This window comes from Myotis lucifugus, unplaced genomic scaffold (genome assembly GCF_000147115.1).
Source record: "Myotis lucifugus unplaced genomic scaffold, Myoluc2.0 scaffold_109, whole genome shotgun sequence".
Taxonomy (NCBI): domain Eukaryota; kingdom Metazoa; phylum Chordata; class Mammalia; order Chiroptera; family Vespertilionidae; genus Myotis; species Myotis lucifugus.
This window is the reverse complement of record NW_005871157.1, coordinates 3,479,794-3,490,556: the sequence shown is the minus strand read 5'-3', so window position 1 is coordinate 3,490,556 and position 10,763 is coordinate 3,479,794. Positions and strand designations below refer to the sequence as shown.

Genomic DNA, 10,763 nt, shown 5'->3' with positions numbered 1-10,763 from the left:
GTCCAGCCCACACTCAGAGGGAGGGAGTTAAGTTCTACCTCTGTGAGATGAGGAGTAGCAAAGAATTTAAGACATACTAGTATGTTTGAGCGCCCCGCCTCCCCCCTCCCCCTGGCGCCCAGGGAACCACTGTGGGGTTTAAACATATGTCCATAAGAGTTTGCTACCCCTGGCTCTTGCTCTTCCTGGGGTACCAGTGAAGTTATGAACATTGAAGACCCCACTCCTTGGAAAGACATTTTCAAAATGGAAGTCAGCAATTCCATTCCGCTGGGACAGGGTGCACCAGCTGCTTGTGAAACTAGGAAGCCGTGAGAGTGCAAGGAGTACAACATAGTGACGAAGAGCCAGCCTCGGGAGTCTGACAGTCCGGAATTTGAATCCTGGCTCTGCCTCTTACCAGTGTGTGCCCATGTGAAAATCACATGAGCCTCACTGTCTTTTCCTTAAAAGGGGGAAGGGGGTGGGGTGGGGGGATAATAATAGACCTACCTCCAAGTGTCAGGTGAGGATTAGGTGAGATGTTGCATGTAAAGTGCGTCACCCCTGGGCCGGCAGACAGTGCGCGCTCAGCACACGGCAGTTGCTGTTGCTCTGAAATCCTCCCACCTGAGGCGAGAGCTTCGTGGACGTGAAGCAGGGTTAGCCACTAGTTTCCACGCTTCCTTCAGTCGGCCTCTTCTCACACCTTATTTAATTCGGACACATCAGGCTGACCTCTGCCGATGATGCGGCTGCTGCACAGACCCACAGGTTCTCCCGACAGGCCAAGGCAGAGCTCGCTGGGTGCGCCCCTCACCACTGACCACTTCTTAGGAAGGAACATCAGCCAGAGTCTGAGGTGGAGAGAGGCCCAGGCGGCCCCTCTCCTCCAACATAGGTTTCCTTTGGGGAATGAGTTGATCTGGGCTGGCTCCTCCACGCCCAGCACTGGGCGGACAGTGTTTTTACCAGGGAGTGCCATTTCCGTTTTGAGCTACAGAAAGAGACTGACAGGTTGTTTTGAATTGAACCTCAAATCAGTTCAGAGCAAAGTACTTGAAAGAGTCTTCAGGGAAATGGAAATTGTATTTGTTCTGTGGTATGTTTTGAGATTTTTTTTTTTAATGTAGTAAAAGTGTCCTGATAGAGCTGCTGTCTTTAAAGCAATCAAAGAAATTCTTATCATGCAGCCCGTGCTTTCTCTCCAGGTACTTGGTCTTCCTGCAGATCAAAAGGGATCTCTACCACGGCCGCCTCCTCTGCAAAACATCCGATGCCGCCTTGTTAGCGGCTTATATCCTTCAAGGTAATGACTTTGGACAGGACAAATTCGCTTTTCATGCTAAGTGCAGATTACATTATTTCCGTGACCACAGATGACTACTTCTTGGGTACACACAGCCATGTCTAACTTGAAGCAGAGAAGTTGAGGGCTTTGCCACGACTCCCTAGCCGGAGAAGGCTCTGACCACTGAGCCCGACGCTGGGCCCGAGGTCTTTGTGCCAGCCCTGCGAGTCATCCGCACGGTGTTGGGGGTGTTTTCCCTGCACCCTTGGGTGATAAGGTTACCAAGGCTGGAGAGTCATCTGAATCCACGTTTCCTTTCATGTGAATCTCAAAGAAGTGAAGCACCTTGGAGTTCTGGCGCCCATTTCGGAGCCCTTTCTGTTCAGAGTGCTCAAAGTTGAAAATGTTTCCACGTAACAAACACATTTCCTAACATGCTAATAAGGTAGAGTTGAGTCTGTACTCAGCTGGTGCCCAGACTGGCTTTTTTTTTCTTCCGTTTTTTGTTTTGTTTTGTTTTGTTTTGTTTTTGCAAAAATAGTGGGAAAGGTAAGCACTCTTCACATATAATCCCTCTCCTCTCATGAAATGCAAGGGACTTCTAAGTGCCACTTCCTAGACTTATTTTAGTCCTTACGCCTGACACTGTCACTGGACTGTTGTGGACCATAGCACTGAGGTCGTGAAGTTTCCATCAGAGAATCTGAACGCTTACTTGGAAATCTGTGAACTCTGGGAGGCTACTTTATGAAGAGAACCTGGAAAATCCTTGCCAATAGAAACTAAAATTCTTCTGGCAAGAGAAATAGCCGAGCTGCGTGAAGAATGTAAAAGTCAGCCCATTACAACTTGGCCTGCTGAGACTCCTATTTTTAACAATCGCCTAAACAGGAAGGTCTTCCCAACCCTGAGGTCCCCAAAGAGGCCCTTTTCATTTTAAAGGCGAACCTGGTTCCATCTACGTGCAGTTTTAAACTCGAGTCTTTCAGTTTACCCTGACAACCATATTGAATGTTTCCGTTTCTTTCCTTTAAGGAAATGGTGTCCAACATTGATGTTTCCCATTTGGAGATTTCTAAACAAAGTCATAATAAATCACTCCACGGCTCATGGTCCCTCTGGACGTTAGGCCCAGAGAAGCCTTTAGTCTCTTGCTCAAAAATAGAAATCCCCACGTATTTGGAAGGATAATATTCAACGGTGAGAGGAGGGCTCATTTCCCCTTGATAGTTACTCATCCCCCCATACTTCTCCCAGCACTGGTTGTGGTTCTCACGAGGGAAGGAGGAAGGACAACCACGGCAGCTAGAACTTCTTAACATCCTTCCTCCTCACATCTCCACCGCGTGTCTGTGGAGCACTTCCCGTGGGAAGAGCTGGGATCTCACCTCGGAACACACTGGAGAGCACAGTGGGCCCACCCACCGCCACCCCTGCCCCCAAAGATCTCAAAGATCCGACAGCTTAGCAGCTTGAGGATGGACTCCCGGACGGAGCCCCACGCCTGCAGGGACCTGAGAAGCCAGCCTGGGCACCGGTGCTGCGGATCTCAAGGGCACTTTCTCGTGACAGCCAGTATTCCCTGCTCCGCAGTCCTCTCCGGGGGACCTGGCACCTGCTCAGCTCTCAGTGAATATTTATTCAAATTTATTCACTTGATTTCATTTCGTTCGGACAGAAAGTTGAGTTCTGAGTCTGGGTCAGGGCTCTTTCATCAATTTGCTGCGTCCCTACTAAAATCCTCAAAGCGGGATTTCTGACCTGACTCGGGCCCAAGAGGTTCTGTCTTCCTGATCAAGCTTACAGTGTCCTGTGTTGACACCAAGAGCACTGCTCCCAAGCCCTCATCTCCTAACCGAATGGAGGAGGGCCATGGTGTAGACCTCTGCTCTTTCATTGCAAATTTACTTGTGGTGCCCTCCTGAACACGGGGTCAGCTCTACCATCTCTCTGCTTAGACTTGGCATCAGCCCAGTGTGCACACCTGGGAGAACAAACGTGGACATGCTCTTGAGGTGCATGCCCTCCGCCCGCCCCACAGCCACGCTCAAGGTCCACTGTTCCGTGTAAGTCCGGTGCGTGCGCTGACTTTGCTCTGTGTGTTCGTCTTCTGTTGCGTTGCCAATGCTCACAGTTGTCTTCCTCTGCTTTCCTTTTACAAGCGGAGATTGGAGATTATGACCCAGGAAAACACCCTGAAGGCTACAGCTCCAAATTCCAGTTTTTCCCTAAACATTCAGAGAAGCTGGAAAGGAAAATTGCTGAGATTCACAGGACAGAACTCAGGTGAGTGACACTCCGTTCCAGCCCAGGACTCTGACCTTCCTGAGTCCGTATGTGCCATTTCCGGTGACCCACTGACAGCACGGCCCCACGCCCTGTGGGCTCACCTCCACGAAGAGTGGTGTAGGCTGAGACTCAAAGGCAAGAGAAAGACGCTGCATAGTAAGGAAAACAGGGAGATTGGCGCAGAGGTATTTGCTTCACCAAGAAAAATGAAGAGACAGAGGTCAAAAGCATGAACTGGCAAAAAGGGGGGAAAAACCGTAAGGGAAATAGCAGAAGGAAAAAAAAAAGATTAGAGGAGGAGTTGCGTGGGAATGTGAAAAACGAGCGAGCCTCTGGCCTCAGTCGGAGACCGTGTTACAGGGGCTCCGGGTCAGTGGGTGGGGCGGCACCAGGCAATGCCGTGGGTGCCCTGAGAGCCCGCGGTCAGAAACCGCATCTTCAGCGCTGCCTCTTCCACCTTCGCAGAGGGAAGGAGGAGAGAAGCAGCTGGAAGCAAGAGCGTGTGCTCCTCAGGTTCTTAATTAACGCAGGATATTCCTAATTTCATCAAATAGCATTAATGCATCCTTTCACCCATAGGAAATAGGGTTTCCTACAAAGATTGATTACACACACACACACACACACACACACACACGGTGTTTGGGCTCCACTTCATGTGGCACGCTGGAGCACGGGCTCTCCAAACAGATAAACCGTGAAGAAAACCGTGATATACAATGGATTGTTGTAAAATAAAACGTGCCATTTTATCAGTACATTATACTTTTTTTAAATCTTAAAAATATATGTGTAACTGCCTTCCTGGGGAAGAAAAACGCCCAGGTGGGGGTAAAAGATATCTAATGGTAATATTAAGTCTAAACTAGTCCCTACCCTGATCCCCTGGACCCCAAAACACAAAGAACAAATCTTCACCTTCAATCAAAGATGTTACTGACATACATGTCCCCACAGCCTACTTCGCCTTTATAAACAGACTGCCTGCCCGCCGTGCGGGGCAGGACCGGTTCCCCACCCTCCCAGCAGGATGGAGACACCTGTCAAAGGTGGGATCCCAGCAGCTTCCCACCCCTCTCCCTGGGCAGGCCTGGCTCCACCGGGCTCCTCCCATCACTTTTAGGGAAATAGCGGCCCCTTGTGGCAAAGGTCGGAATGCACACGGGCCTGTGTGAGGGCTCGGGGTGCGTTCAAAGGAGATAGCAGGGTGTGCTGGGACTCCCTTCGAGGCTGTCACGAGGGTTTGGGGTGTCAGAGCAGTGGGAACAGCCCTTCGGAAACCTGTAGGAGGTGGGAGACTCCCAGGAAACGATGCTGCTCTGCGGACCCGAGCGGTTTGGGCCAACTCCAGCGATGATTGGAGCTACGCAGCCCAGCCCTTGGCTTGCTGCACGAGTATTTCCCAGACACCTTTCTGTGCTCAGCACATGGGTGGATGTAGAAGTCTGCAGTAAACATACTTCTTACACAGGTTCAGCTCCTGCTTCACACTGTAAAATGGGTCTGTGTTTCCTTTCTCCAGCTCTAACATGAGTTCCTCAATGGCCCAGACGGCGCTAAAGGTCTTGGTATATTTTACAGCAGGCAGCACAGAGGCTGGCACTTAAGGTGCCGATTGATCGTCGCCTCTCCAGAGGGACACCCTGGCCTCCTCCCACCGTGGGTGGCTGGTCTCTCTGCCCTTCACACATTGCCCAGCCCTCCTCACACCGAAGCCACCCCCACGTCTGTAGAAGTACATCTGCTTTGCCAGGGCTCGGGGCCCCGAGAGAGCCTGACGACGGAATATGCCACCGGCCTGTGTTGAACTCAGATACGGGGGAATGAAGATGCTAGAGGCCCCTTCTTCATAGGGCTTGTGCCAGGGCTGGTTTCTTCCTTTTGCTGCTTGTTTCCTTTTCATAGTCATCACCCCGTGGACAGCAGAGCTGTCGTGGCGTCTGGGGAGCTCAGCACTGTCTCCTGCTGCGTCTCGTCACCCTCCATTCCCATGTGCCCTCTTGGTAAAGGAAGGGGGTGAGGCAGCACAGCAAGATATCCAGGCCCCTTGTGTGCATTTCAGTCTAGATCAGATCCCAGATGAGAAACCCATGGCCCGCAGCCAGCCTACAGATGTGTTTTGTCTGCTGCTGTAGTGTTTAAAATCATGAAATTCCACACAAAAAATCAGTATCTCTGACTTCTCATTAAAAATCACGTCTAGCCGAGCTGGGCCCTGCATTCCCACATGACTGCAGTCTTGGAGCAGAGAAGCAGCTCCCCTCCTTAGCTGGGGTTGCACTCCCCAGTTTGCCACAGTCCCCATCACTCCCTACTGTGTTCCACTCAGCCCATGTCATTCATTATGGAGCCTGCCTCTCCCCCGAAGACGTGTGGGGTTTTGACCCTGGACTGAAATCTCTCAAGTTGGTCCGAGGACAGAGCAGGGAGTGCACTCTGGAAAAATTGTGGTATGAGACTCATCCTGAGCACTTGATAATAATTTGCCTCGGGGGCAGCGATGGAAACAGGAAACCCCGAAACCATCTTTTTCTTTATTCCAGTGGTCAAACACCAGCAACGTCAGAGCTGAACTTCTTAAGAAAAGCGCAGACACTGGAGACCTACGGAGTGGACCCTCACCCGTGTAAGGTAGGGTCCCCACGGGGGTGGGGGGAGGTCGCACTTGCCTTCTAGAGAGGGCAGCAGGCAGGGAGAGCCCACGTGCCCACACCCCCGCCCCCTCCACCCCTGCAGAAGCTGGGTGATTCGCTTTTAGTGACAGATGCCGGAGAAAATGTCTTGTTTTGAAAACTCCTCTGGGTTCCACGCTGCGTCATTTGGTGCTGCCACGTCAATGTCAGAGGGTCGGAGGCCAAGTCCATCTAAATAACAAATCTGAACCGCGGGCCCAGTGTGGCAGCCGTGGGTAATTCGGTGGAAATGAAGAGAGGAGGAATGTGGAAAGCCCGCCACAGGGGGCGATTGAGCCTGCTCAGCGGACTGCCCACCCTTCCCCGGCCCGGCCCGTAATCTTGTTTCCTTCCAAGAGCGGTTTTATTGACTGCAGCCGCGTAAGTCGCTGTGCGGAGCTGCAGTGGAGTCACATTTAATTCCATTATGCGCCTCTCAGGGCAAGACGGGGACAGCCAGGGAGGCCCTGCCCAGAGAAACCTCTGTAATTACTCACATGTGTCTGGCGTTGGGGAGATGAGCTCAGGCAGCCGCAGTCACTGCGGAGAGCAGCGGGACCCGCGGCTTCCCGGGACTCTCTGGCCGTGTCCCTCCACTTCATCCCTGTACCCCACTTGTCTTTTTTTTTTAATATATTGATTTTTTTTTACAGAGAGGAAAGGAGAGAGACAGAGAGTTAGAAACATCAATGAGAGAGAAACATGAATCAGCTGCCTCCTGCACACCCCCTACTGGGGATGTGACCGCAACCAAGGTACATGCCCTTGACCGGAATCGAACCTGGGACCCTTCAGTCCGAAGGCCGATGCTCTATCCACTGAGCCAAACCGGTTAGGGCTACCCCACTTGCCTTGACAATCCTGTCTCTGCCTCAGTTTCTTCCAGTGTTTGCCTCTGTCTTTTCACCACTGGGCAGACCGCTGTACCACCAGTAAGACTGATCCTCAGACTGACCCGAGGGAGACAGTCTCCCATGGGAGCGGGAGGACAGTGACCCCTTCCTCCCGATAGGTGAGGGGACAGCATAAGTTTCCAGCAAAAATTAAGAGAATGGAAACCCAGGAACCAGTGCTGTGGGGCAGGGTTGTGTTCCCTTGGCCTCTTGGTGAGGGGACGGTGATTTGTTCTTGCAGAGGACTTAACGGTGACACTTCCCATGTGAACTCTGACATTCTAAGTCAGAAACCCGGCTCACCTTCCCCGCCCCCGCATCCCCCGTCCACCAGCACGGCCTCCCGCCAGATAACCCCTGTGTTCTGCAAGGCCAGCGCTGTCAGAAGACACATTGATGCCTCTTTTGTGCCATGGGTGTTTACAAGTGAATTAGCACAGCTTCGTAAGTGATGCCTCTGCGTAACTGCTGTAGTCCAACCTGCAGTCATGGCTCAGGCGCTGTCAGCAGAGGAGCCCGCACAGGACTGAGGGGGCCTCAGACGCAGCCGGCCTCGGCTCCAGTTCTGCTCTCCTGCATCCTGCAGCCTTTCGAGGCTTCTCCGAGCCTCACTTTCCTCATCTGTACACAGTGGGCACTCAATGACTGCACTCCTCCCTGAACTGCGGAGTCACTTCATGACCTCCAAAGACACAGCTGCCTAAAGACAGGCATGGTCATCAGGAGGTGCCAGGCACCTCTCTTTGACTCCAAATCTGCCCTGTTCCCTTGAGGCCACACAGAGTGCCCCCCTCTTCAGAGACGGGTCCCTGGGCAGGGCTGCCACCTGACGGCACCTGGTGGGCCGTGGACCTGGGCACAGCTGAGTGCCTGTGGGGCTCCTGGCTCTGATGAGTGTGTCCTTCTCGGACACAGGCTGAAGGGACTGCAGGAAGGAAGGAAGGGACACTTGTGACACCTTCCATGGCAGGCCCACGGGAATCCTTTCACATTATTTTCTCACTTCCTCTTCGTGCCAGCCCTGGGAGATGGGTATTATTCTTCCTGGTTTACAGATGAGAATATCAAGTTCCAAGAAACCACAATTTACAAGGCCCCGAGAGGTAGAGCGAGAAGTTGAACTGAAGTCCTTCCCATGCTGTGTCTTCCTCTGGGGATGGGTGGGAACGCTCAGCACTGGGCTTCCAGTCCCTTGTTCGGGGCCCTACGCTTCTTGCTCAGCCAGGGCCCTACTGCAGACCCGCACAGGGCCCCTCGATGCATCTCATCCCTGGGCTGCGGCTCAGGATTTCCTCAGCGTTTTGAGCAAGATCAGTTTGGGAGCCTTCGCTCTTGTCACTAAGTAGAGCCACTCTGGTGATATGCTACCAAGCACTCGCCTTGGTGTTGCTACAAGGAGAGCTGAAATAAGCTGGAGCACTCGGGGTAATAAATACTGATGATTCCTATTAACAGAGAGGCTATTACTGGGCCCAGGGAATCTGGGGCACGTAGCCCTGGGGAGGACAGAAGAAGAGGAATCGTTTTGATAATTAAATGGGAGCAGAACAACACTTTGGCTGGGCTCTGTCTCCTGGACTGATTAAGAAGCTGCTGCTCTTCCTGTCCATGCGGATGGTTTCTTTCTGTCCACATGTCCTTGTCTGGCCCTGGGACCAGGAAGAGGAGATCCTGCCGAATCTGGGTGGGACAGACGGAGGGCTCCGGTAGCTGCTGGCTTAGATAATGCCAAACGCTGCACGTTCACAAGCTGCCCGAGCTCTGTGCAGGAGCCCCCGCAGGCCACGCCTGTAGCTGCTGGACGAGGACAGTGTTGCACCTGTTCCCTAGCCTGACACCTCTCCAAGCCCAGGAGCCACCATCCTGTCCTCCCAGAGGCCCTGGGACAGGCTGCTTCCCCTGGGTCCCCGCAGGCCTGGACTGTGCCTCCCGCCATTAAGGTTTGTGGAGTGCTCAGACCCGTCCCAGATACCCAGCCTGTACCCAGCCTTATCATGAGTTATAAAGGGGCCCTTCATTGAACGAACGTGCCACGCACTCATGTGCACTATCTCACTTAGTCTTTTCGATCACACTGCCAAGATGTCCTTGTTCTCTTTTGAAGCTAAGAATACCTCTGAGGGACTAACATGTGCAGTTACTGGTACAGACGGTACTGGGACTCGAACCCAGAGCTGTCTGTGTCTCAGGGCTGTGCTTTCAGTTATCACTCGTGGTCTTCCTTCTGGAGAGACGGCATTTATTTAGGAACAAAGCAGGACTCTCTGCCAATGGTGGTAGAGAAGGCAAAGACCTACGAAACGACTGAACCCATAAAAATTTAACCTAAGTTCACCAAGTGGCTTTATGTCTGTTCTGACAGACCAGGAGAAAACTGATTTCAGCAGGATCTAGGTTGGAGCAACCACACAAATAAAATGCCAATGTCATTCCTTTGCCCTTAAAATAGGACCATAACTTTCATAATCGAGCTGCCCAGGCTTCTCTCTAAATAAACCCTCCTCCAGCTTGACAGGTTGCCCCTGACCACAGAGGAACAGAATGGGGAGCAGTGATGGCTCACCCCCATCCTCAGGTGGGCCCCTCTTGGCTGCGCTGAAAGGAAGAACTTGACTAAAGTCAGCGAGGTGGCAAGTTTCTACCAAGATTTCCACCTCTGAGCTGTCATGGGGTGACACCAGGCCTCTTATGGGGTGCCTCCTCCCCATTTCCACCCTAGTTTCTTGTGGCCAGGTTTGAGTATATTAAAATTGAGTGATTTTCATGATTGACTTAAAGGTGCCAGCTCCGAGCCCTTTCAGGAATGGGCCTAAGTGTCAGGAAGAGCATGTAGATTCCCCCTCCCTAATGAAGTCCGAGGCTTCATCGCCCAGATTGAATTAGTGTAAGTCATGCTCTAGAGAGAGGATGGATGATCCAGAGAGGCCTAACAACCGAGAACGCTGTGCCCCTCCTCCATCACACCCAGGATGTCCCTACGGGGCAGACGACAAGCCTGCCTCACTGTATCTGGAGGTGAAACCTGGGGGACAGGGCAAGGTGGCCAGATGTCCCTACTTCTAAGAACCAGTCAGTGCTGATCTCCAAAAACCCTCTTCTGGGCAGACGGCACATCTGAGGACAAGCCTTTGAGGAGACTGAGTTGATGCAGGTTGCGTTGGCTGGTGGGCCCCACGTGACTGACGGGTGCAGATCCGTGCCGTCTCCAGGAAAGCTCCGTTAGCCTCGTCCTGGCGGTCAGTCATTCAGGCCATCAGACACAAGTCGTATTTTTGAAGTACATATTATTTCTTGTCCTAATTTACAAATGAGGAAACTGAAGTTCAGAGAAGTTAAGTAAGTCACAGAGCTGGGATCCAAAACCAACACCAAGCTCTTTGCACAAGAATGAAAAAGTGAAAGCAAACTTCTACCTCAAACTGTGAGCGTGAACTACATTCTTCTGGCTGTTGGCGGATGTGGAGTGGAGAGGGCGGTGCCTGCCTGTGCCGTCAAGACCTGAGTTTTTATTCCACCTCCCAGGTGTATTAATGGCTCAGTCCTGTGGGTACCGATTTCATCAGGAGAGGGAGGGGACAGGTGACTGTTGTCTGTGTCACTTCTCTCCGCGTCCTCCTTTCCTCCTCTTTTGTCACTCAC

At 52.3% G+C, this 10,763-nt stretch overlaps 1 protein-coding gene across 2 annotated transcripts in view; it reads left to right on the top strand.

The window, feature by feature from the left end:
* FRMD5 (FERM domain containing 5) overlaps positions 1 to 10,763 on the top strand; it is a 283,025-nt gene that overhangs the window by 255,449 nt on the left and 16,813 nt on the right. For both annotated transcript variants that reach the window (XM_006093115.3, XM_006093116.3), the window contains exons 5-7: positions 1,191 to 1,288; positions 3,433 to 3,556; positions 6,103 to 6,190. In XM_006093115.3, coding sequence (XP_006093177.1) covers positions 1,191 to 1,288; positions 3,433 to 3,556; positions 6,103 to 6,190 — 310 coding nt within the window. The remainder of the gene's footprint in view (positions 1 to 1,190; positions 1,289 to 3,432; positions 3,557 to 6,102; positions 6,191 to 10,763) is intronic.